The sequence below is a fragment of the Rhinopithecus bieti genome, unplaced genomic scaffold (assembly GCF_001698545.2).
Source record: "Rhinopithecus bieti isolate Rb0 unplaced genomic scaffold, ASM169854v2 scaffold_1530, whole genome shotgun sequence".
Lineage (NCBI taxonomy): Eukaryota > Metazoa > Chordata > Mammalia > Primates > Cercopithecidae > Rhinopithecus > Rhinopithecus bieti.
In genome coordinates this window covers 2,897,777-2,923,556 of record NW_016803808.1, presented here as the reverse complement: position 1 = coordinate 2,923,556, position 25,780 = coordinate 2,897,777, and the positions used below count along the sequence as shown (strand labels likewise).

Genomic DNA, 25,780 nt, shown 5'->3' with positions numbered 1-25,780 from the left:
AGAGACAGAGTCTTGCTATGTTGCCCAGCCTGGACTCAAATTCCTAGGCTCAGGCAATTCTCCTACTTCAGCCTCCCAAGTAGCTAGGATTATAGGCACCACACTCTTAGAGAATTGTCCTGTTATTTATTTATTTATTTTTATTTTTTATTTATTTATTTGTTTTTTGAGACAGAGTCTCGCTCTGTCGCCCAGGCTGGAGTGCAGTGGCCGGATCTCAGCTCACTGCAAGCTCCGCCTCGCGGGTTTACGCCATTCTCCTGCCTCAGCCTCCCGAGTAGCTGGGACTACAGGCGCCCACCACCTCACCCGGCTAGTTTTTTGTATTTTTTAGTAGAGACAGGGTTTCACCATGTTAGCCAGGATGGTCTCGATCTCCTGACCTCATGATCCGCCCGTCTCGGCCTCCCAAAGTGCTGGGATTATAGGCTTGAGCCACCGCACCCGGCCTTGTCCTGTTATTTAATTAAGATATCACAAATGGGCCGGGCATGGTAGCTCACACCTGTAATCCCAGCGCTTTGGGAAGCTGAGGCGGGTGGATCATGAGGTCAGGAGATTGAGACCACGGTGAAACCCCGTCTCTACTAAAATTACAAAAAAATTAGTCGGGCACAGTGGTGGGCACCTGTATCCCAGCTACTCAGGAGGCTGAGGCAGGAGAATGGCCTGAACCCAGAATGCGGAGCTTGCAGTGAGCCAAGATCGCGCCACTGTACTCCAGCCTGGGCAACAGAGCAAGACTCCATCTCAAAAAAAAAAAAAAAAGATATCACAAACAGATTATTATATTTGAGATAATCAGAGTTGCTACGTTGGGCCAGATCCATGGTGCTAGTAAAAGTATTGGGCGTAATTTGTTTGAAGCTGAAATTATGGCTAATTTGGTAAAGGTTTTTGTTGAAGATGTTATATGGAACATATGAATGACGGAACTTTGTCATCTTAGGTTTTGCTTTATGTGAGCAGTACCAGCTCACAGGTTGGGTGGCAGCATCAACATCATAGTAAAACAAAGAGTTGTCTGTCATTGGTGACTTGCCTGGGTCCAGCTAATAGAAGGCAGAGAAGGCGGGGGTGAGGGGTACAGAATCTGTCGTGTGTGAGCTGGGAAGGCAGCCCATCCTGTCTGCCTTGCTGCTGGCTTCTCCACACTCCAGCGTCGTAACTAAACTTAGTGTTTTGCTTCTCTGTAAAATGGGGATGTGCAAACCCCATTTTAAGGTACCAGAAGCTTAATTGAAATAGTACACATAAAGCATATGAGACAAATACTTGGTAAATACATGTCGTGGGCAGATCTTGAGGCTGGAGGTCTTGTCTGAAGACAAAGATGTGGCCTTGGACACGTCTCTACTTGCCTCCTCAGCTCCAAAGTTCTAGGGAAAGACCTTTTTTTTTTCCCTGAGTAAACACTTGCTTTTCTGCCTTTGAATAATAATTTGTTTTAGTTTTCCTCACTTAAGAAAATGTGCATGTTTTAGTGCAGTCAGTCTGCTGCTGTTTTATAAATTTAGTTTATTGGAACACAGCCCTACCTGTTTGTCAACATAGTGTCTCTGGCTGGTTTTGCACTGGATCAGCAGAATTGAGTAGTTGCAATAGACAGTGTGGCCTAAAACGCTGAAAAGTTTTTTCCTAGTATACTTCACGATTTGGCATATGTCCAGATAAAGACTTGGGGAAGGGGCACTGGTTCAGATGATGGAGATGCCTGACATAGATAAGGAGCAGAGGCTGTTTCATGTTGAGGCCTTGCCCTTCTGTGTTATCAAGTGACATACTTGGTAGGCTCAGCCAGCAATATAGTGCACGATTATCTGAATAGATGCTGAGAGCTGCTGTAGTATATTTCGTGGGTATTTTTGTTTTGTTGTTTGAGATGGAGTCTCGCTCTGTTGCCCAGGCTGGAGTGCAGTGGTGCTATCTTGGCTCAGTGCAACCTCTGCCTCCCGGGTTCAAGCAATTCCCCTGCCTCAGCCTCCTGAGTAGCTGGGATTACAGGCGTGCGCCCCCACGCCTGGCTAATTTTTGTATTTTTAGTAGAAATGGGGTTTCACCATGTTGATCAGGCTGCTCTCGAACTCTTGATCTCATGATCTGCCTGCCTCGGCCTCCCAAAAGGCCAGCCGCCACACCTTAGATCTCTAATCCCAGCACTTTGGGAGGCTGATCCACTTTGGGAGGATCACTTGAGTACAGGAGTTTCAGAAAACTAAAAAAAAAAAAAAAAAGAAAGTTGTTTTTTTTTTTTTCTGACAGAGTCTCATTCTGTCACCCAGGCTGGAGTGCAGTGGCGTGATCTAAGCTCACTGCAGCCTCCGTCTCCTGGGTTCAGGTGATTCTCCTGCCTCAGCCTCCTGAGTAACTGGGATTATAGGTGCCCATCACCACACCCAGCTAATTTTTGTATTTTTAGTAGAGACGGGGTTTCACCATGTTGGCCAGGATGGTCTTGAACTCCTGCCTTCAAGTTTTCCACATTCCTCCGCCTCCCAAAGTGCTGGGATCCCAGGTGTGAGCCACTACGGCCCTCCAGAAAAGGAACTTTCTAAAGAGATTCTATTAGAACTAATTTTGCCTTTAAACTGAAGACAGCAGATGGCTTAGGTTATTCCAGTACTTCTGTGTTAGTTAATAGCCCCTGACTCTCTTGAGCAAATAAGTTATTGATGAACTTCCAAAGACTATTGTCATCTTGCCTCTGTGAGTTTTAATGCAGGTTTGTTAGGTTCAGCTTAACAGTGTTTCAAGCAAGATAGGAAAAAAGAAGCCTGAAATGGTTTCCAGTTACTTGGCTTCAAAACACCTCATACCTAGTTTTTCCATCTTTTCTATCCAGTATTTCACAGAAATAGTTCCTTTTGTATTTGGGAAATTCTCCTGCTTTCCCAGCTAGATTTTAAGCTTCTTATTCACCCATGTCCATGTTTGGTAAACATTTATGAGTTATTCTCATTAGGAGATGGTATTTGAGCAGAGAGTTTTCATTCACACTAACTACATAAAACTTAAGAGGAATCAGGCTGGACACAGTGGCTTGCACTTGTGATCCCAGCATTTTGGGAGGCCGAGGTGGGCGGATCACTTGAGGTCAGGAGTTTGTGACCAGCCTGACCGACATGGTGAAACCCCGTCTCCACTAAAAATACAAAAATTAGCCGGAAATCACTTGAACCTGGGAGGCGGAGGTTGCAGTGACCCGAGATTGTACCACTGTACTCCAGCCTGGGCAACAGGGTGAGACTCCATCTCAAAAAAATAATAATAATAAAAAGGAAGAGGAATTGGTTTTCCAAGTGTTAAGTCTAGTGCAAAATGCATACTGGGGAGAAAGTTTGTTCTGTCAGAGATACACATGTTGCCAGAACTGTATCACCCGGTGAAGCTGACAGTGAGGTAAAGACACTCTTGGGCCAGGCCAGATGAGGTACTTGCTGAAGGCCAGGCTAAGGACCGCCTACCTTCCATCTCCTGTAGGTGGCAGAACTGGTGAAGCCATCGTAGATGCTGCGCTCAGTGCTCTGCGCCAGCTTGTGAAGGATCGCCTCGGGGGACGGAGCGGAGGATACAGTTCTGGAAAACAAGTAAGACCATAAAATGTCAGTTTTTAATGTGTCATAATTTTGAAGCCAGAGTGTGGATTCCTTGTAAAAGATAGTTGTTTTTTTAAAAGCATGTTAAAGTGGTAAACTTTCAATTAAAGAATCATGGAGGATTGGATCCACTGAACCCAGCCATCCAGCCTGCTCATTTGGGCTCCTCAGAATTGCTGTTGCCATGGCCAGTCATCCCAGGGCCGCTTTCCACTCCTGCAGTCCAAGTACCAGGCCCCTAGATAGGCTTCCTGGGCCCTGGGCTAAAACAGAAGAATGTGAACTTCAGGGAGAAAGAGCTCCAGGCCCAGGAGCCAGGTGCTGGCATCCCATGGCACTTGTAGGTTAAGAGTGGGGATGGGATGGACGGGTTCTCCTCTGGGTAGGCTTTGGCAGACTGTGGTGAGACTGGATTACCTCTTGGCCTGTATCTGTGGCAGTCAGCCCCAAATCCATGGAAAATTTTATACAAATGGATAGGGAAGAAGAGAGAGAGAGGAGCAGATTGGTGTTTTAGATGCCCTTGTATGAAATGTGAAGCTTAACACTGATGTTCTTGTGAAAAGACAAACTCGAAGATATATAAATATTAAATGGGCCTTTACTTTTAGGAGACCAGTTAAACTCGCTTCTTTATACAGGCTCAGAGCTTACCCAAAGATTTCATGCTCTTGCCTTTTATTTTAAACTTAGACATTTAATGAGCATAGTTGCCTGGCCCCCTGCACTCTGCCTGGCAACAGAAAGCAATGCTGACTGCTTCTTAGATTTAGTACTGAAGAACATTCTTTGAAAAAAGAAAAGGATTAAGAGTTATTTTTAGCTTTGTTGACTGGTAGGGGCTTTGTCTGTGAAAGATGTAGCGGAACATCCTGGGATGAAGCAGCAGCTGTACTTGAGTCTGAATTAGAACAGTGTTGTTAAGGTGGTTCTTTGAGCCATGTTGAGGTTTCTTACTAAAAATAGCTGGTGATGGAATTCAGGTACAGGTTATATGTTGTACTGAATGTATTGATAATTATTTGAAAGTAAAAGGCTATTTACCAAGCAAAAATGATAATGCTGAGGAATGTACCCAATTTGAATACAACACTATTTTATTCACTAAAGAAAAATCCTAAAACTTTGTTAAGATGTAGAAGCAGTGTTATTTAAAATAGGAAAAGTATTCTTCTTGGCCAAATTGTTTGATGTTTAATGTCACAAATGACAGGGCAGAAGTGATAGTTCAAGTAAGAAGGATGTGATTGAGCTGACAGATGACAGCTTTGATGAGAATGTTCTGGACAGTGAAGATGTTTGGATGGTTGAGTTCTATGCTCCTTGGTGTGGACACTGCAAAAAGTAAGTGCCTTCTACTAAGTAGTCTGTTCAGCCACAGTGTTTTCAGTACATTCATTAGCTTATTTTGAAAGAGCTGAACTAGATAATAGATCACCACTAAGATCTCTTCCAGAAAAACTCTGACTCTAAGTGAATATTAAACATTGACATTAGTGCCAAGAGCTTCCTCTCTCATATTGCCGAAGATTAACAAGGGACTGGCTCATGTCCGGATTTAGGGGCAGTGGTAGAATGGGAAGCTCATGTGAAGGGTAGCATGGTATCTTTAGTAAAGCCACACACAAAATGTTTTCTAGGTGTGACATAACTGGGGACTGGGCAGAAATGCACAGATCAGTTAAAAAGTATAGGCTGGGCATGGTGGCTCACACCTGTAATCCTAGCACTTTGGGAAGCTGAGGCAGGCAGATCACTTGAGGCCAGGAGGTTGAGACCAGTCTGGGCAACACAGCAAAGCCCCATTTCTACTAAAAATACAAAAAAATTGGCTGGATGTGGTGGCGTGCGCCTGTAGTGCCAGCTGCTTGGGAGGTTGAGGCGCAAGAATCTCTTGATTGTGTGAGGCAGAGGCTGCACTGAGCTAAGATCATGCCACTGCACTCCATCCTGGATGATAGGAGGAGACTCTGTCTTAAAAAAATGTGTTTGGGCTGCAAGTTAAAATCCAAGTATTTGGCCTGGTGAGGTGGATCACTTGAGGCCAGGAGTTCGAGACCAGCCTGGGCAGCACAGGGAAACCCCATCTCTACTAAAAATACAGAAATTAACAGTGGGTGGTGGCATACACCTGTCGTCCCAGCTGTGTTGGAGGCTGAGATGAGAAGATCGCCTGAGCCCAGGAGGTTGAGGCTACGGGGAGCCATGATCGCACCACTGCACTTCAGCCTGGGCAACAGAGAGAGACCACGTCTCAAAGAAACAAAACAAAACGAATATTTTTCTATAGCTTAGAGCCAGAGTGGGCTGCCGCAGCTTCAGAAGTAAAAGAGCAGACGAAAGGAAAAGTGAAACTGGCAGCTGTGGATGCTACAGTCAATCAGGTTCTAGCCTCCCGATACGGGGTGAGTATCCTTATAAGGCTCATTTCATTGTGAAATACATGGTGTTTCGTTACTTCTTCCAATACTCCAGGCTTCCCTATGAGGTAGTAAAGGAGATGTTTAAACCATTTTGTAAGTGAAGAAATAAAGTCACTTTACTGTCATAACTAACAAGTCTTGACACTCAGGACTGTCACCTTTTTTCTCCTAATGTCACACTGCTTCTGTGGTATACTTAATGTGAGGTTTCAGCTTACCCAGACTTACTCATGTTGCTCCTGTGGCTGTTGTAAGTTGGTCCATTTGTTCTAGAGCAGATACTTTGTGTTAATTATATACCAGGGCTTGAATATGATTGGCCTAAACTTCACGGACTGTTAAAACTCCCTGATTGAAAATTGACCTCTGTGAGTCATTCCTTTGAAATCCATGCAGTCTGGGGAATAGTTTTGTTACATTAAACTACTTATAAGGCCAGAGTGGTGGCTCACACCTGTAATCCCAGCACTTTGGGAGACCTAGGCGGGCAGATTGCTTGAGGCCGGGAGTTCAAAACCAGCCTGACTAACATGGTGAAACCCCATCTCTACTAAAAATACAAATATTAGCCGGGTGTGGTGGTGTGCACCTGTAGTCCCAGCTGCTCGGGAGGCTGAGGCAGAAGGATCGCTTGAACCGGGAAGCGGAGGTTGCAGTGAGCTGAGATTGCGCCTGTGCTCTCCAGCCTGGCAACAGTGAGACTGCTTCAATTAAAAAAGAAACAAAAGTTACCTATACGGTGGTTTTAGAAACCGTAAGGATTGTTATTTTGTGTTGTGTTAATTGGATTTTATTCTCTGATCTTTTTTTTAATAGATTAGAGGATTTCCTACAATCAAGATATTTCAGAAAGGCGAGTCTCCTGTGGATTACGACGGTGGGCGAACAAGATCCGACATAGTGTCCCGGGCCCTTGATTTGTTTTCTGATAACGCCCCACCTCCTGAGCTGCTTGAGGTAGACCACTTAAATTGCTTATAGTCCAGAAAGCTTTTTTAGCTGATAGCAAGGAACGTTAAAGCAGTCGTGACACACTGTTCATGTTATGCCCTTTCCTTCTTGTTAAAATACTCTCTTTAAAGTGGTTTTATACTTTGAAATGGAAAAGAATGTCTGATAAATTGCTTTTCATAACTTATAGCATTAGAATAATTACATTGTGAACAGAAATATGAGCTTCTTAAAGATAGAGTGTATTGAATCACTCTTGCTTATTCTCAAAGTAATAGCACATTTATTGAGTAGCTAATCATGTAACAGACACTGTTCTGGTATCTTTATGTAGTTGTTTGTTTGTTTAATTCTCACATGAACACTGAGAGGTAGATAACTGTTTTTATCTCCATTTTATATATGGGGAAATTGAGGCACAGAGCCTCAAGTTTGTATAAACATATAATACATGTAAGTATAATCTATTTAAACAAGTAAGTGGCATAGCCAGGCTGTGTCCAGGCATTGTGATTTCAGAGACGTATGTATGTGTGCTAATCCCCCACAACCACCACAGCTTCCACAGGCTTAAGAATCAGTAGCAGAAAAATCACCTCTTAGAGAACATGCCTCTGGGTGTTTCCATACAAGGAAGTAATCCTGGGAGAAATCTTTTCAAAGGAAGTTCTTGTTTATCAGCTTACCTTTGGGTGTTGTATCATGCAGCCTCCTGATCATCCCTTGTCTTCTGAGTCCCACAGATTATCAACGAGGACATTGCCAAGAGGACGTGTGAGGAGCACCAGCTCTGTGTTGTGGCTGTGCTGCCCCATATCCTTGATACTGGTAAGACAGACAAATGATTTCCCTTGGCTGTTCTATGCTAGATGCTCTGAGAGTACTTCCTAAATGGATTAATTTTATGGACTCCTTTACCTTTACCTTTAAAAAACATTTGTCTGTTTAAATCAGGAGCTGCAGGCCGAAATTCTTATCTGGAAGTTCTTCTGAAGATGGCAGACAAATACAAAAGAAAATGTGGGGTAAGTTACTGAGCTTATTGTCTCAGTGTCATCTGAACAGGAGATTATAGGGTTTCTTGAGAGTGGGTCCCCCATGTTTTTGTAAGCTGTGTTCCTATGTTTGCTCTGCTAAAATTTTTTTTTTTTTCTCCTGCCTAGCCTCGCAAGTAGCTGGGATTATAGGTGCGCGCCACCACAGCTAATTTTTGTATTTTTAGTAGAGTCGGGGTTTCACCATGTTGGCTAGGCTGGTCTCAAACTCCTGACCTCAAGTGATCCACCCGCCTCTGCCTCCCAGACTCCTGGGATTACAGGTGTGAGCCACCGCACCCAGCCTGCTCTGCTATGTTTTTATTCAGGATGTGAAAATTTTATCACTGGGAGGAAAAGAAGGAATGAAGGGCTGTCAGCACAGCATGCATTTTTCTCACAGGAATCATGTTTTAAATGGTGATTGGGGTGCCAGGTTAGCAAGCAGACACAGAATGAGTAGTGCACCTGAATTCTAGTATGAACTCGAAGGCTGGATGAGAAAGGGGAACTAGAATTATGTTTCCTTATCCTCTTCTGAGTAAGGACTGGATCTAGGCACATTTTCAAAACAGTGTATCTCCTTCCTATCTTTTTTTCTGTTTTTGAGATGGAGTGTCACTCTCTCTCCCAGGATGGAGTGCAGTGGTGCAATCTCAGCTCACTGCAACCTCCACCTCCCGGGTTCAAGCGATCCTCCTGCCTCAGCCTACTGAGTAGCTGGGACTACAGGTGCACACCATCATGCCCAGCTAATTTTTGTAATTTTAGTAGAGACAGGGTTTCACCACGTTGGTCAAGCTGGTCTCGAACTCCTGACCTCAGGTGAGCCACCGTGCCCTGCTGCTTCTATATATCTTTTTGCTTCTGGTCCTCAGTATCCATAGCTTTCCCCAGGTACCTAGCGCCCCCTGCTGTCCCTCTCTCGATGACCTTGCTGCTCCTCCATTAGTCCAGCAAATGTTTATTAGATGCCTACAGAATGCAAGAACAAGCTTAATAACCCAAATGATATTGGTGGGATTTCAGGTAAAAGGGAAAATCCATATAGAAACTCATCTTTTGTTTTTTATTTATTTCTCACTCATTCCACAAAATATCTGAAGCGTGATCTTTTGTTCTGTAAGATCTTCTAGTTAGATCGTAAGGAATTGAAAAGACATATTTGCCCTATAAACCAGTCTGGTTTTCTAGGTGGCTGTGGACAGAAGCCGGAGCCCAGTCTGAACTTGAGACCGCGTTGGGGATTGGCGGATTTGGGTACCCCGCCATGGCCGCCATCAATGCACGCAAGATGAAATTTGCTCTGCTGAAAGGCTCCTTCAGTGAGCAAGGCATTAACGAGTTTCTCAGGTAATTTGTTTTCTTAGGTTGTTTGTTGTTTTTTCTCTTTGTTTGGTTCTGTCATAGTTTTTTATTTGAAACTAGGTGTATATATAAGCCAGGTAATAAATGGAATTTCAAAATGCAAACTAATTCTAGAGAATTTAGAGTTTTTAAATTGTCTCCCTGTTGCGTTCCTTTTTCCTTGGAATACTCTGCTTGCTGGATGAGGAGAATGCATTGCTGCCCTCAGGCCACCCTGTGTGCCATTCTGTGCATCTGGCCCTGGGCTCTTTCTCATTCTCATAAAGGCCTCATGGGCTAGAGGCAGCCCTGTCTGTCCATCCTCACCCTCATATGCATTGTAATCTCGACCTTGGGTAACTGTGGTTTCCATTTCTGGGCACTTGGCTTTGGAATGTAGTTATTTATTTGAAAATGGGTGTTCTTAAGTGACTCCAACAATGTGCAAACAACATGATAGGTTCTCAAACTCTAAAACATACAGAGCTCTCTACTCTGCTCTGCTATTCAAGTCACCTAATCATCTTAGGCGATACAAGGCATTGACCTAAAGAGCTTTTGCTTTCCATTCCTGCTTTCTTCCGTGTTCATTTCTTAGCTGCTGTGGAAGAGATGTTCAGCACACAAAAGGCGGTTGAGAGGCTTGTGATGAGTAATGAATAGGAAGAAGAGCGTGTGAAAGCCTGCAGTGCTCTTGCCGCCAGTCTTCCTACTAGACGCAGAAGTGTGTGTGTGTGCTGTGTGGAGAGTAGGAGCTCCAAAGTCAGGCACCTCAGTCCCAGCTCTGCCTTGAGTAGTGAAGTGGGAGGCATGGAGGAACTCTGCGAGATCAGCTGCTTCAGCCTCTGCCCAGGGGTAGACCGTGGCTCCTTCTCTCCCAACTCTTACTCGTAGTTGGTTAGTATGGTTAATGGGTATTTTCTTTTCTTTTCCTGAGACAGAGTCTCGCTCTGTTGCCCAGGCTAGAGAGCCAGTGGTGCGATCTTGGCTCACTGCAACCTCCACCTCCCAGATTCAAGTGATTCTTGTGCCTCAGACTCTTGAGTAGCTGGGATTACAGGCGCCTGCCACCACACCCACCTAATTTTTGTAAACTAGACATGAGGTTTCACCAGGTTGGCCAGGCGGGTCTCTAACTCCTGACCTCAGGTGATCCACCCGTCTCAGCCTCCCAAAGTGCTGGGATTACAGGTGTGAGCCACCACGCCTGGCCAAGGGGGTGTTTTCATTAAGAAGTTTATGGGGCCAGGCGTGGTGGCTCACGCCTGTAATTCCAGTACTTTGGGAGTGTGAGGCAAGCAGATCACTTGAGGCCAGGAGTTCGAAACCAGCCTGACCACCATGGTGAAACCTCGTCCCTACTAAAACTACAAAAAATAAGCTGAGTGTGGTGGCATGGGCCTGCAATCCCAGCTACTCGGGAGGCTGAGGCACAAGAATCACTTGAACCCAGGAGGTGGAGGTTGCAGTGAGCTGAGATCGCGCCACTGCACTCCAGCGTGGGCAACAGAGCGTGACTTGCTCTCAAAGAAAAAGAAGTTTGTGGACTGCTTAAGTTTGTGATTGTCATAGAGTAGTATTTATTAAATCAGGAAGTCAGAATGTGAATATAAATATATCATGTAATTTTTTTTCTAATAATACGTTTGTTTATTCTAGCCCATTGGTGCCATAGATTGTTAGTCTAGCTCCATTATTCTAGGAGTTGTTTGGTGAACTCTAAATATTTGTGCCCACAGTATTTCTAGCTCTGGTTTCCCAACAGCCCGATTACACCAGGTCTGGTATGTTTCAAGTACTGATGTTTCTACACATATGCACCCCGCTGTCTGCCATCCCACTGGAACCAGTCGCGTCACTGCTGATATGCTTCCTCTGTACAGGTTCACAGCAGTCTTACAAAACTCACAGGCAGCCCATGTCCTGGATCAACTTTGATAATTATTTATGTACTTAATTTGTATTTCAGCAAATGCTCTGCTATTTTTAAAAACTTACTGATAGCAGCTGACTGTGTCTGATGCGGGGGCTTAGTTGGGAATGTTGGATCTGGTTGTAGTGCTGTCCGTGATTAACCAGATAATGTTCTCGAGGTGTTTCTCAGGAATGCACTGCAGCAAGAGAAGAAATGTCTCTGCACAAACAAAGTAGGCAGACTGTTATTTTTAAAGTTGTTTATTCTTCTGCACCAGCAGTCCATAGTAAATGTGTGTGTGTTTTGGTCATTTTTCCCCAAGGGAGCTGTCTTTTGGGCGTGGATCCACAGCACCTGTAGGAGGCGGGGCTTTCCCTACCATCGTTGAGAGAGAGCCTTGGGACGGCAGGGATGGCGAGGTGAGTGCCCGGGAGGGAGGCTGTGCGGGCAGCAGTCCTGGTTTACTGTCTTGAGGCTGTGCATCTCTGCACCTGGAGTCAAGTCCTCTCCATCAGACCTCAGCCCTGGTGCAGCCGTGGACCTTTCAAGAGGTTCTTCTCTGAAGACCCTTCATCTTCCTTATCACAAGTTTAAGTGCTGCATGTCATTTGATATTCTTGACAGCCAAGACACTTTCCAGTAGTCAGGTTGCTTTCCTGATTATTACCTTAAAGTGAACATTTAACCTGGAATTCATTGACTTTATCTTAGAAAAACAGAAAATGGTAGCTTTGAAATTAGCACTTATTTCTGTACTGTTGTGTCCCACCCTCCTCCAAAGGACATGTTCGGTGGCTTCCAGTGTTAAAACAGTGAGTGATGTGATGTCGAAATGTTTCACCTGAGTTCTTAGCTTTTCCTTCCGTATAATCGTAGGTACGAAGGTCAGGGTAGGGGTCAGACTGAGGAGAACCTGGATTGTAAGCAGGGGTAGCTCTGCAGAGTTGCTCTTCTGTGAAATGAGATGTTGACCTTCCAGGGCGTCCCCTCTGCAGATCTAACAGTGGTTTTCTGTCTCCCAGCTTCCCGTGGAGGATGACATTGACCTCAGTGATGTGGAACTTGATGACTTAGGGAAAGATGAGTTGTGAGAGCCACAACAGAGGCTTCAGACCATTTTCTTTTCTTGGGAGCCAGCGGATTTTTCCAGCAGTGAAGGGACATTGTCTACAATCAGATGACTCTCCCAGTGGCCTTTTAACCAAGAAGTAGTACTTGATTGGTCATTTGACAACACTGCAACAGTGAACTTTTGCATCTCAAGAAAACATTGAAAAATTCTATGAATTGTTGTAGCCGGTGAATTGTATCGTATTCTGTCACATTAATATTTTGAAGAAAACTCGGCTGTCGAAACATTTTTCCCCCTCTCTGACTGCTGCTTGAATGTTCTTGGAGGCTGTTTCTTATGTATGGGTTTTTTAATGTGATTCCTTCATTTGAATATTAATGGCTTTTTCCATTAAAGAATAAAATATTTTGGATAATGCCAATAAATGTATGAAATTAGTATCTACATCATAAATTCAGAGTGATGTTTAGCAGGAAAGTAATATTTTGAAGTGATACACAGATGTCTTTCCTCCCCCATAAACTTTTTTAAACAAAAAACAAGATTTCTTTGCTTCAGATGGCACCATCAGTGCCCCCCACAACAGAGATTTTACATGGAAACCGGGCTCATGAGCACTGATTTCCCGCCCAATATTTGTCTTTGGGCTGTCTCTAGTGACTAATTATTAAGGAATCTAGCTGGTTATATGGTGCAAGGCTTTCTGTGTTGTTATGAACCTCAGAATAGCCATTAAGACATGAAATACAGCAGCAGGTTACCAATGCGAACAGGTAGTTCGCATTTATGTAAAACATTCAGAAAAATGAAGTTTTGAATTTGTTAGAACCTTCAAAGGACTTGAGAGCATTTTATTGTAACTTAAAAAAAATAAATACAACTGTCACTAACTTTTGTGAGCAATTTCTCTGAAAAAAAATCTTAGTTCTGTAAGACATTTGAACCGTTCTCTGGCTAAAGGAAAGAGGTGTCTAATAGTCTGCACGAACATGAGTCAGAGGTGCCAGCTGGCCTTTCTAGTCGAGAAGACTAAGGTCAATATGGAAGTAGACATAAGGAAAATAGTCTTGGTTATTGAGTTGCAGTCCCGGGATCTCCACAGATGCCTACAAAAGAAGACATGGTCATGCTCTAAGTGCATAAACTAGTTTCCTGTCTTATCCTTTCATTTTTGAGGAAGCTCGCCAGGCACCGAGCGTACATTCTGCTGTGCGTAGCTGTGGCCCACCCCCTCCAGCCCTCTCCTTGCTGTGCTTTAATGTGTATGACGTATAGATTTTCATAACAGGCTAACAAATTGTTTTGTTTTTGAGACAGTCTCTGTCACCCAGGCTGCAGCGCAGTGGCATGATCTCAGCTCACTACAACCTCTGCCTCCTGGGTTGAAGCAATTTTCCTGTCTCAGACTCCCAGGTAGCTGGGATTACAGGCATGCACCACCACTCCTGGCTAATTTTTTGTTGCTGCTGGGTTTTTTTTGAGACAGAGGCTTGCTCTCTTGCTAGGCTGGAGTACAGTGGCGTGATCTCAGCTGACTGCAACCTCCGCCTCCCAGGTTCAAGCGATTCTCCTGCCTCAGCCTCCCAAGTAGCTGGGACTATAGGCACACACCACCACACCCAGCTAATTTTTGTATTTTTAGTAGAGACAGGGTTTCACAATGTTGGCCAGGTTGGTCTTGATCTCTTGACTTCATGATCCACCCGCCTCGACCTCCCAAAGTGCTGGGATTACAGGCGTGAGCCACCGTGCCCGGCCCAATTTCTTTACTTTAGTAGAGACAGGGTCTTACCATAACCCTTGACCTCAAGTGATCCGCCTGCCTCCCAAAGTGTTGGGATTACGGGTAGATACCAGTTTTTTGAAAGTATCTCCCATTCTACAGTAAGATGCTGACCTTACTGTGGAAATACTGCTGTTTCTGGATACCTACATCCAGTATACTTGTAGCGGCTACTTCATCCAGATGTCGGAAGACAGAGTTTAGAACCTCTCTTAAACGCTTGGTGGATGACTTCTTAAGCGGCTGCAGGAGCACTGCCTGGAAGTTGACTGGTAGTCCATACCTTTTCAGATACACAAAATATGTCAGTTTACTACTAGAAATGCGAAGACGGATAGAAGGAACCTGACAAGACACGAGTACATTCCAAAGATGAAAAGCTTCAACCAACACAGCTTTGTAAAGTCAAACTCGAGCAAAATGCTTAGGATAGCGGTGATCTCTCTGGACAGGAAAAGCTCTAGAATTTGCTGACCCCCCTTCTGATACCTAGTTTTCAACTGTAGAGGGCATCCCTCTGGCCATGAGTGACAATTCATGGCGTGTACTCAAGTTGAATGCAGGTAGTTGGACTGAACATTCGGACTCCAAGGTGTTTGTCTAAAACCCAGCTCGGCCATTTTTCTCCACTAAAGGAGAGGCAAAAATCTGGTTTATCAAGGTGGTTATTATTTTCACTGAGTTCTTGGGTGGATAGAAAACAGTTTTAATGTACCTAGTTGTATACCTGAGCACATGGAAGCCAGTTGTTGGGGTGAGCTGTTCCTGTGGTTTTAGCCCACACAAAATACAGCAAGTGCTGTAAATGGCAAACAGTTTGTGATTGTTGAAGTATTTTTATACTCTCGGAGCAAAGGATTGGATGTTCAGTAGTTAGCACCTGTGTTCCCTCGGGATCCCTAGGCCTTGATGTGAACTCCATCTTTACAGGCCCTTTCACCCACCTACTGCTCTGCTTTGTCCAGGGTAGGGTCTGCCATATACATCAATCCTGGGAGCAGGACCTATTAATATTACTAAGGTTTTACTTTTTTTTTTTTCTTTTTTGAGACGGGGTCTCGCTCTGTCACCCGGGCTGGAGTGCAGTGGCGCAATCTTGGTTCACTGCAACCTCCGCTTCCTGGGTTCAGCCTGTTCTCCTGCCTCAGCCTCCCAAGTAGCTGGGATTACAGGCACCCGCCACCACCACACCAGGCTAATTCCACCACAGTCATTACCAAGTTGTCCTGGAGGTTGTTTATCTACCTAGGACCCTTAAAGCTGAAAGCACTCCTCCCCCAGCAGCGTGGTTGAGGGAGAAGCCTGTCTGTCGTGCTTGCTGTAGTGGGTGGTGGGCGCCCTAGGTCCTTAATGGACATGCACTCCAGCCCTTAACCTTTCCTCAGCCTCTGCGCTCTTCCGACCCTTCCCAGCCCTGTCCTGTCTCTGTGGCACCCATCCTGCTAATAACGCCTTTTCCATTCTGCCCAGAACAAGACCCCATGCCAGGCGCAGTGGCTGACACCTGTAATCCCAGCACTTTGGGGGACCAAGGCAGGCTGGATCACCTGAGGTCAGGAGTTCAAGACCAGCCTGGCCAACATGCCGAAACCCCATCACTAAAATTACAACTAAAATTACAAAAATTACATGCCTATAATCCCAGCTACTTGGAAGGCTGAGGCAGGAGAATTGCTTGAACCCAGGAGGCGGAGGTTGCAGTGAGACAAGACTGTGCCACTACACTCCAGCCTGGGCGACAGCAAGAGTCTATCTCAAAAAAAAGGACCCCAGGAGCGACTGGCCCATCCCCCTCATTCTCCCCAAGGCCCTGCCCCATGCTGTGCCCTCCCCTGGTCAAGGCCCTGCCCCTCCTGTTCCCTGCAGTCACTTGGTGGGGAGCCGTTCATGTTGAGTGACTATAGGCAAGACATCCTTGACCCTCCACTGTAGGGCTCGGCCCTTCTACTGTCGCTTCCCTTGATCAGCACCCTGCCCGGCTAACATAAAAACACCCACTGCACGCAGCTCTCATGCCGCCGGGCTTCCTGAGAGCCAGATCTGAAAGTCTGATGCCTATCACTCACTCCTTTAACCACTGCCCACCAGCGTCTCGCACTGATGCCCTCCTACCAGCCAAATCCCAGGGACAGCTACAGCCTTCACTTTTCCTCCTCCCACCTCCTCTTGCTCCTTAAATGCTGGGTGTCCCTGTGGTACTGTTTCCCACTGCCACGCTCCCTGGGTGATCCGTCCACTTACCTGCTACTGGCGATTGCCTATCATCTCCCCCGGCCAGACCGAAGGATACAGCCACCTGGCAGGGCTCAGCAGCCTCGCCGCTGCCCCACCACCCATCTGTTTTCGTCTTGGGTCACTTAAGCAGCTGGGATTCATCATCCATGAGGATGAACCCCACCTCCTCAACCAGGGACTGTGCCTGCGTCACACTGGCTTTATTCAGTCAACAAACATTTCATGTCTACTCTTTGTCTAACTCTGTGCTGGGTGGCAGAGGTACAGAGAGAAGCCAGACTCAGCATGCAGCACAGGGGCAGAAGGCAAGCAGCTCCTGAGACAGGAAGATAGCAGCAAGCGCCAAATGGGGCACAGACCGACAGGAGCCCAAAGCAGCAGCGGCGTGTGCACTTTGCCTCCTCCCTCCTTGCCTCTGCCCTTACTCTGAAGAACTGGTTCGCTCAATATCTGTTTTCTTAGATTATGGTACCCCCATACAATAGAATATGATGAAGCCATTAAAAGGAGCAAGTAGCTCTACTCATACTGATCTGCGAGTATCCCACAAAGCAAATGGAATAAGCAAGGTGCAGAACATTGAATCCCCTTTTGTGGGAGTCGCGAGTGTCCCAAAGCCATTTGCCGTGATTATCTCTGGACAGGGAGACTCAGGAACTTCTCACAGTACCTGCTTCTGAACTTGACTTCTTGAGAATTAGTTTTGCATCTGTTTTTAGGGATAATACTTCGCTTTATTGAGCCTAAGTACTATATTAAGGAGGTCGGTCTTGACCTCTCTCTTGGGCAAATGTGCATCCTGGAAGGCATGGACAGGCTTCACTGTGTTAGGACTGAGAGCAACTGACTTCTGAGCTGGGCAGGGTTGATGTGAGGCTGTGTATACTAGAGATGGCTAGAATACTCCCAGGAGCTGGGTACACCCTCCAAGCCAATGCTGCCATCTGTGTTGGTACAGGCTTTTGAGATGGGCGTGCACAGGTGTGCATGGGTGCAGGTGTGGGTGTGGTGCGTGTGCAGGGCAGAAGAACCAGGAACCAGGGTCAGATCTGTACCTGGGCAGACCACACACTGACAGCCTCATGGAAGGTGAACTGGAGGCCAAGAACAAAGAGGAGGCTTATGGCAACAGCCAGGCTGGTGGGGCCAGACCCGTGGAAGAGAGAGTACAAAGGCAGAGTGGACCGGGCCTGTCGGAGGTGTCCAAACTGACCCTGAAGTTTGGGGTCTGATGAGGGGAAGGATGAGGAGGCCACTGGCAGAAACAGGGAAGCAGAGGAAGGGGTGTGGGAGGGGAGATGAGACAGATACCCAGATAAAGCCTATGGCAGGCGGATGGCAGGACCTAGAGACCAGGGAACACGGGCAGAAAAACGAGGGAAAGTAGGAGACATCGGCCAGGGGGACGGCAGGGAAGGATGAGGAGCTCTTCAGTGCAGGCGGGGAAGGGGTCCGGAAGGTCACACAGAGGGTCCCAGGGGCTGGAGGAGTCCAGGAGGCTGCGAGTCAGAGGAGCAGGCAGGGCTCAGCGCTCCGTGACGCAGGACGCAGCCACACGGGGCAGGAAAGTGGCCTTCAAAGGCGTTTCCTCTCTGATTCCACTTTCATAAAAATCTGTAAGAATCATGTATCTATTCATTAAAAAAACCCAACAAACCCTACACCTAAAGGGGCACCCACTGGGATGCTGGCAGTGTTCTCTCCTGGTGGTAAAATTACAGGAGATTTTTATTCACTCTGCTTACCCAGAGTTCCCAGATTTCCCACAGTGAAGCAATTTTTTTTTTTTTTTTTTTGCCGGAGTTTCTCTTGTTGCCCAGGCTGGAGTGCAGTGGTGCGGTCTGGGCTCACTGTAATCTCTGCCTCCCGGGCTCAAGTGATCCTCCCACCTCAGCCTCCCAAGTAGCCAGTACTACAGGCCCACGCCACCACTCCCGGCTAGTTTTTTATTTTTAGTAGAGGTGGGCTTCCGCCATGTTGGCCAGGCTGGTCTCACGGTCCATGATAAGGGCCTTTTTTTTTTTTTTAATTAGGCAAAGGCCAGGCGTGGTGGCTCACGCCTGTAATCCCAGCACTTTGGGAGGCTGAGGCGGGCAGATCACCTGAGGTTAGGAGGAGCTCGAGACCAACCTGGCCAACATGGCAAAACCCTCCCTCTACTAAAATACAAAAAAGTAGCTGGGCATGATGGCGGGCCCCTGTAATCCCAGCTACTAGGGAGGCTGAGACAGGAGAATCTCTTGAACCCGAGAGGCAGAGGTTGCAGTGAGCCAGGAATGTGCCATTGCACTCTAGCCTGGGCAACAAGAGTGAAACTCCATCTCAAAAAAAAAAAAAAGGCAAAATAAGCTCTGTTGGTGGTGGTGTGGTTTTGGTTTTCTCTCTGGACTGCCTTGAGGGGTGGGGCTTCCAGGCCGAGGATGGAGGCAGCCCAAGAACGCTTTCCGGGAGCCACTGGGGCCCTGCAGGCTTCATGAGGGTGGGGACAGGAGCCAGCCAGAGGGTCCACAAGGGGCATGCGGGTAGGGCAGCTGGGGAGATCCCAGATGACACTTGCCCCAAGTGTGGCAGGAACGGCGGGAGCAGACAGCAGGGGACGCAGGGCTGAGGGAGGGTGTATTTGACTCGGAACTGAGCATGTTGCCAACTGCCACAGTCACAGAAAGGAAACAGGTGGAGGGTGGAGAGAAGGCAGGAGCTGGGGCACCCCCATAGCTCCCGCAGACCCTGTCCATCCTCAGGACAGCCCCAGCCGGGGCATCACTGCCACGCACCTCAGCACGGACTCCACAAACACTCTGAGGGCCTTGACGTGGATCCAGGCAATGAAGGCTTCACTGAAGTTCACCTTGAGCCAGCGCAGCAGGGGGCCCTGAAAGGACAGAAGAGCCAGGTGACCCCTCCTGGCCACCCCGCCCAACGGTCCATGATAAGGGCCTTTTTTTTTTTTTTAATTAGGCAAAGGCCAGGCGTGGTGGCTCACGCCTGTAATCCCAGCACTTTGGGAGGCTGAGGCGGGCAGATCACCTGAGGTTAGGAGGAGCTCGAGACCAACCTGGCCAACATGGCAAAACCCTCCCTCTACTAAAATACAAAAAAGTAGCTGGGCATGATGGCGGGCCCCTGTAATCCCAGCTACTAGGGAGGCTGAGACAGGAGAATCTCTTGAACCCGAGAGGCAGAGGTTGCAGTGAGCCAGGAATGTGCCATTGCACTCTAGCCTGGGCAACAAGAGTGAAACTCCATCTCAAAAAAAAAAAAAGGCAAAATAAGCTCTGTTGGTGGTGGTGTGGTTTTGGTTTTCTCTCTGGACTGCCTTGAGGGGTGGGGCTTCCAGGCCGAGGATGGAGGCAGCCCAAGAACGCTTTCCGGGAGCCACTGGGGCCCTGCAGGCTTCATGAGGGTGGGGACAGGAGCCAGCCAGAGGGTCCACAAGGGGCATGCGGGTAGGGCAGCTGGGGAGATCCCAGATGACACTTGCCCCAAGTGTGGCAGGAACGGCGGGAGCAGACAGCAGGGGACGCAGGGCTGAGGGAGGGTGTATTTGACTCGGAACTGAGCATGTTGCCAACTGCCACAGTCACAGAAAGGAAACAGGTGGAGGGTGGAGAGAAGGCAGGAGCTGGGGCACCCCATAGCTCCCGCAGACCCTGTCCATCCTCAGGACAGCCCCAGCCGGGGCATCACTGCCACGCACCTCAGCACGGACTCCACAAACACTCTGAGGGCCTTGACGTGGATCCAGGCAATGAAGGCTTCACTGAAGTTCACCTTGAGCCAGCGCAGCAGGGGGCCCTGAAAGGACAGAAGAGCCAGGTGACCCCTCCTGGCCACCCCGCCCAACACAGAGCCAAGAAAGGACTTGGGTTTTGACAGAGCACGCCCTGAGCTGAGAAGAAGTGCCCAGGAGCCAGAAGCAGAGAGTTGGTCGGACCAGCCCTGGGTCAGGCTCAGGACCTCGAGGTCCAGGGCGCCTGGTGCCGGGGAAGCTCAGCGGGCCAGCCACCCAGTGCATGCACGGGGCCACCGCAGACCGCAGCACGGGGAGCTGGGCAGCCCCTGACCTCGGGGCTTTCAGTGGGCAGCCAGGGGCTTCTGCCTGACACTGCGCAGCCAGGGAGCCCACCTTCTCAGAGGCTCTGCCCCCAGGGTCCTGGCATCAACCACAGCAGCTGCCTCCCCTCACAGCCCCACCTCACGTGGCCACAGCAGCAGCCACTGATACTGGTGTGGCAGGTCCTCCTGGGAGCTCAGAGTCTTGAAGCAAGAGCTGCGAGCTCCCGCCTGACACTGCAACTGCCCACAAAGGTCAGGGGTGGGTTCAGCAAGGGCAGCCAAGGGAGGAGAGCTGAGCTGCCGGCCACCACCCCAGCCAGGGCAGCCAAGGGAGGAGAGCTGAGCTGCTGACCACCACCCCAGCCAGGGCCCTGCCCGTCCCAACTCCAGCCACCTCCAGCCAGGGGCCTGGGGAGAGGCGCCCCGGCCGACAAGCACCCTTCACTCCTGGTGGGGGCAGCTCCAAAGAGGCCCTGAAGATTAGGAGGAAGGCATGATTCTGGCTCCTCAAATTTAAGACCTCAAAAGCCATGTTAGAGAACAGAAAAATGCAAGGATTCATTTTCCCAGAAGGCGCCTGAGCTGGCGAGGAGATGCGAGCCAGGGACCCCGGGGTTCCCCGGGCGTTGCTTACCTCACCCTCGCCCTCACTCTCTCTCTCTCTGTCGGTCTGCCCCGCAGCAGGCCTATCAGGGTTACCTAGCGGGGTTACCTTAACCTTGTGGTCCGGGAAGGTGGATGATCCCTTTTTAAGAGCAACACAGGAAGTTTGCTAAAGGCACAGAAATGATTTATTAATCTTTCAGCAAACATGCATCACAAACAAATAAATCATTCTCATCCCTGAAAGGCACGTGAGAGCAAGCTCAGGAATTCAGGCCCACCCTGGAGACTCGTGTGCTGGCTAGACTAGAGATGTGGTAGGTGCTCACCGGGCTCCCGGAGTGGTGAAGGCAGAGGGAAGGGCAGCGTTAAGGCCTTTGGGTTCCACATTCCAAGCACAGAGCCCATCTCTGGCAGAGGGGTCAGTCCTGAGCCCCCTCCCCTTGCTTGGGCTTGGCCAGGACCCCCATCGCAGGCCGACCAGGTCAGCACCGGGAGGCATTAGTGGAAACGGCTGTCTGCGCTCTGTCAAGGTGGCTCCACCATGCCCAGCCACAGATGCCTTCCTGGCATTCGGGGGACACCTTGGCGTGCAGAGTGCAGGAGATGAGTTGGGCATGCATTTAGGACACTCACCCTTTCCCATTCTGTCTCTGCAAACAGGTGGGAAACACAGGGAAATCCCACTCTGCTCTCAAAGTACACTCAAACCCATGGCCTGGCCTGTCCCTCTGGTTGACAAGTGACAAAAATGATGTAAGATGTTTGGTCATGTACTTCTAGATAGGCCAGAGGGGCCAGATCCTCAGGAGGCCAGTGGGGCTGACCCGAGCTGAGAGTGCCTCCACCTCCCGCCCACAGAGAGGCCCTGGCAGGGCCCCCAGGGCAGTGTGGGCAAAGGCTACGCCATGTAAACTACGTCAGCTGGAAACCTGAGCCACATGTGGCAGGTGGCAGGCTCCTGTGTGTCACCCGGTTCCCTGGGGGTCTGGCAGGCCTGGGTCAGTGCCCAGGTGGGTGCCAAAGGCCCTGCTTTGCCACATGTCCCCAGCAGGGCCTCCCAACGTGGAGGCTGCCATGGCCTAGCTCCATCCAGAGATACTGTACAGGGTGTCGGGACCAGGACTGAATCGAGCTGGGAAAAAGCCTGGCTAAAGAGAACAGCCGGGGCGTGCCCAGGTAACGAGGGTTTCAGGTGAGCTGAGGCTAAGGAAGGAAACGCTTTGGAGCTCAGCTTTCACTGGGGAAAATCTTTCCTGCCAGGTATCTGGGTCTGTGGGCCCTGCTCTGAGGACTGGAGCACCCAAAAGGCCAGGGGTCCCCAGCTCCAGCTCAGCTCCTCGTCCTCAGGAGGGGACACGCACCCCACAGGCTCAGCCGTAGCCCAGCAGCCTCTGGCTCTGAGGCGTGTCTCACTTGCTGTGCACACACACAATGCACACACAATGTGCGCACACACATGCACATACACACACATGTGCACACACACACATGCACACACACACACGTGAGCGCCCTGTGCTTCTGTTTTGGGGAAGGAGGGTGAAAAATCCCTATATAAACATTTATATTATCAGCTCTTGTTTCCTTCCTAAAGGGAAACAGACCAGACCAGAGGGGCTCCGAGAACCCCACTGTGGGGGCCCTGTGACTCGGTTTGCTCGTGAAGGGGTGGCTGCTCATCTCCAGTTCCTGCGGAAAGGTCGCTAGGTCGCTGACAGAGAGGCCAAGCCCCCAGGAGCTCAGAGTACACACTTGATGGCACGGACACCGGGAGCACTCCCTGCCTGCCCGCGGCCATGGCACTCCTCCCCACGGAGGTCCTCCTCACAGTGCTGTGTTCACACAGCGACTTTCCCCCAAAGGCCTCAAGAACATTCTACTCATTCCTCCCACCCCGTCACTAGAGGCTGGACTGGAAGGTGCTCCACAGAATCCTCCCTGGTGGGCACAGGAAGAAGGGGCCCAAAAACATTCCACCCAGACAGGCTCCTTCCAAGTTGCCCAGCCTAGCCCAGCACCGCAGCAGGAGGACCTGAGTATGGAAGATGCACTTCACGGAGCGGTGGGGTGATCTTCCCAAAGCTCTCCTGCTCACATTTCAAATGCAAGCATCTAGTTTTGCTCCCTGGTGAGCTAAGCTGTCCTCCTACATGAAGGGTTTCTGAGTGGCTGTGGTCGGAAGTCACCAGATAAGCACCCCCTCCGTGCTAAGGACACAGGGGAGGTCAATACAGGGGCTAGTGGCGCCCTGGAAACCTCACGGCTGCAATCTCCAAGGCCCAGCACTGCCCACCCTGCACACAGATGCTCCCGCCTGGAGCCCACGTGCCTTGCTCAGTCCCAGGAAGGCCTGGCGGGTCATCCGGCCAGCTTGCCTCTCAGAGCCTCAGTTTCTCATCCGTACTGTGGAGTTAGCAACCCCTTCCTGGCAGGGCGGTGCTCGGACCGGTGAGAACATGTGTGGAAAGCGGGGGCTGGGCGGATCCCCGGCTCCCGCCCCCAGCTCCACCGCCTGGGCTCCCGTGTGCTCACCGCCCCTCCCCCCAGACCCTGCTCAGGCGTCCCCTGAGAATAGACGGTCCCCATGGTGTGAGCCCAGGAGCCTGGGGACAATGAGAGGGAGAGCTGGAGACTTGGGAGGACTCTTCTATCCCCAGGCCACTGGGTAGGGGCAGGAGGAACTGCTCAATCACATACTCACATACTGTTGCTTCTTATCGGACAGTAGTCTGGCCATCTCCTCCCTTTCCCTTTTAATTTCTTTCTCATCATAGTAAAATTCACGAACAGTGAACCTTAAAACAAGCAAACCATGGGCTTTCACTCAGAAGCTTTCCAGAGGGGCAGAGACGCCCGCAGCAGGAGATGAACGAAACCCGGAGGACACTTACTTGTTTTCTTTGGCCTTGGTTTTGAAATCTTCGATCACTTTTCGAAACAGAGTCACAGTGAAAAGGCCCCCCTCCTTGTCCTCAGTAATGAGTCTGTTGGAGAGAAGCATCTGTTGGCTGGACTCACTGCCAGGCCCTGTGTGGGACTGGGGCTCAGAGGCCCCCGGGGCCTAGTGGCCTGCACTTGGGGTCCCTGGCAGCAGCTGAGGGCTGGGGAACCAAGGACGCTCCCTGAGATTTCCTAACCCCTGGCTGCCTGCCCTTCCCTCCTGCCCCTTCCACACTCCTCCAGGCGAGGGCCTCAGCGGGGCTCGGGGTGCAGGGAGTGCAGGGGCCTGGGCTTCAGCTCCCGCTTATCAAATGCCTGAGAGACCAAGCCCCGCTGGGCCTCCGTCACCTCAGCTGGCACGGGGTGTCCCTGGCTCTGATGTGCCGCCTGATAGTGAAGCAGAGCGGTGGAAACTGTCTCACAAGGTCCATTTCACTCACAATGTCACAGAGTCCTAACGGAACACAGCCTCCCAAGCACCTCTCAACCCAGGACCACTGGGGCCACTGTCTCCAGCAACTCAGGAATTCTTGGGGCCAGCGGTCTAAGCATCTCTGAGTCCTATTGGCCAGAAGACCAGAAGTGGGAGCCCTCAGGGCCAGACACCATCTCGCAGCATGCTGGCAGGGTCACCCTTTCTGCTTCTCACAGCCCATGCCCATAGGGGCTGCCCCCAGGCTCCAGGTATTTCTAGAGTCATCTGTGCAGGCTTTCAGGTGGCTGGTGACAATGAAGGGCCTGAGGCTCTGGTCTGGGAGGCCAGGCCACCTACCAAGGCAGCCGGTCCTGGCACGGATCCCCAGTGCTTGGCATTTAAGAGCAGTGAATGCTCCTGCCAGCACACCAGCTTCCAGGGCCAGCTCCTCCACTCCAGAGCCTTACTCCTCTTCCCTGCCTCCCCTGTAACCTCGGGCTGTGATTGTCCTGTTCCTTGCACCCTTCAATTTAGATCCCGATGATTGCCATCTCCTGGCCCTGGGACAGCCCCTTCCTGCAGCAGGGGCCCCAGGGCAGAGGCCTTGCACCAGGAGCTCTGTGTGTGGGGAGTCAGATGAACACGCTGGCTGCCTGACGAGCATTCTAAAACCTCTTCAAATTACAAACCACCTCAGCCATACAGAAAGGTATAGAGGAAAATGAGTACCATGCTGGGCGTGGTGGCTCATACCTGTAATCCCAGCACTTTGGGAGGCTGAGGCAGGTGGATCACCTGAGGTCAGGAGTTCGAGACCAGCCTGACCAACATGGTGAAACCCCACCTCTACCAAAAATACAAAAAGTAGCTGGCTGTGTTGGTGCACGTCTATAATCCCAGTTACTTGAGAGGCTGAGGTAGGAGAGTTGCTTAAACCTGGGAGGCCGGAGGTTGCAGTGAGCTGAGCTTGTGCCACTACACTCCAGCCTGGGCAACAGAGTGAGCCTCTGTCTCAAAAAAAAGGAAAATGCTCAGCTTTGGATCAGCCACCCAAAACCAAAGCTCCAGCCGGTGAAAGCCCACATGCTCCTACCCCACTATGTGCCACTCACTCCATCCTGGGCCACCACCATCCTGAGCATGGCCTTCCTCCCCGTGACCCATCCCCGCAATTCCCTGTGCACCTGTGTGTGCCTGAGTCACACCCATTTCACATCCATTTCACACCCATTTCAGACCCTCTGCTCCTCTGCAGCGGCCTTTCCCCTTCGTCCCTCCTGACACACAGGGCCCGGCATCCTTGGTTCCCCTGCCACGCAGTGTCCCATGATGGACACAGTTTGTAACCTGCTCTCCTCCTGTCACTCTGCCAGGGTCCACTGGCCACCCCTGCTCTGGCCCCCGCAG

General features: G+C 49.7%; 2 protein-coding genes and 1 long non-coding RNA gene across 5 annotated transcripts in view; 1 reads left to right on the top strand and 2 right to left on the bottom strand.

Moving 5' to 3' along the window:
- The window catches only part of LOC108516445 (uncharacterized), a 9,953-nt gene extending 6,399 nt beyond the window's left edge, over positions 1-3,554 (bottom strand). Inside the window, exon 1 of the long non-coding RNA XR_001881828.1 lies at positions 3,465-3,554. This is a non-coding gene — a long non-coding RNA (uncharacterized LOC108516445). The remainder of the gene's footprint in view (positions 1-3,464) is intronic.
- The window catches only part of PDIA6 (protein disulfide isomerase family A member 6), a 28,104-nt gene extending 14,876 nt beyond the window's left edge, over positions 1-13,228 (top strand). For 2 of the 3 annotated variants that reach the window (XR_001881825.1, XR_001881827.1), the window contains exons 5-13: positions 3,481-3,587; positions 4,810-4,940; positions 5,887-6,001; positions 6,836-6,976; positions 7,714-7,798; positions 7,925-7,995; positions 9,198-9,357; positions 11,589-11,685; positions 12,289-13,228. Coding sequence is in view for 1 of the 3 variants with exons in the window: in XM_017853898.1 (XP_017709387.1) it covers positions 3,481-3,587; positions 4,810-4,940; positions 5,887-6,001; positions 6,836-6,976; positions 7,714-7,798; positions 7,925-7,990; positions 9,186-9,357; positions 11,589-11,685; positions 12,289-12,357 (983 nt within the window). In the remaining 2 variants the exon portion in view is untranslated. Of the gene's footprint in view, positions 1-3,480; positions 3,588-4,809; positions 4,941-5,886; positions 6,002-6,835; positions 6,977-7,713; positions 7,799-7,924; positions 7,996-9,185; positions 9,358-11,588; positions 11,686-12,288 lie in introns of all 3 variants that reach the window. The other variant, XM_017853898.1, reaches the window with a different exon arrangement.
- ATP6V1C2 (ATPase H+ transporting V1 subunit C2) overlaps positions 13,152-25,780 on the bottom strand; it is a 65,176-nt gene continuing 52,547 nt past the window's right edge. The window contains 6 exon segments of the mRNA XM_017853884.1: positions 13,152-13,444; positions 14,272-14,404; positions 20,054-20,151; positions 21,047-21,184; positions 23,720-23,813; positions 23,910-24,002. Of these exon segments, the coding sequence (XP_017709373.1) occupies positions 13,355-13,444; positions 14,272-14,404; positions 20,054-20,151; positions 21,047-21,184; positions 23,720-23,813; positions 23,910-24,002 (646 nt within the window). The 3' untranslated portion in view covers positions 13,152-13,354.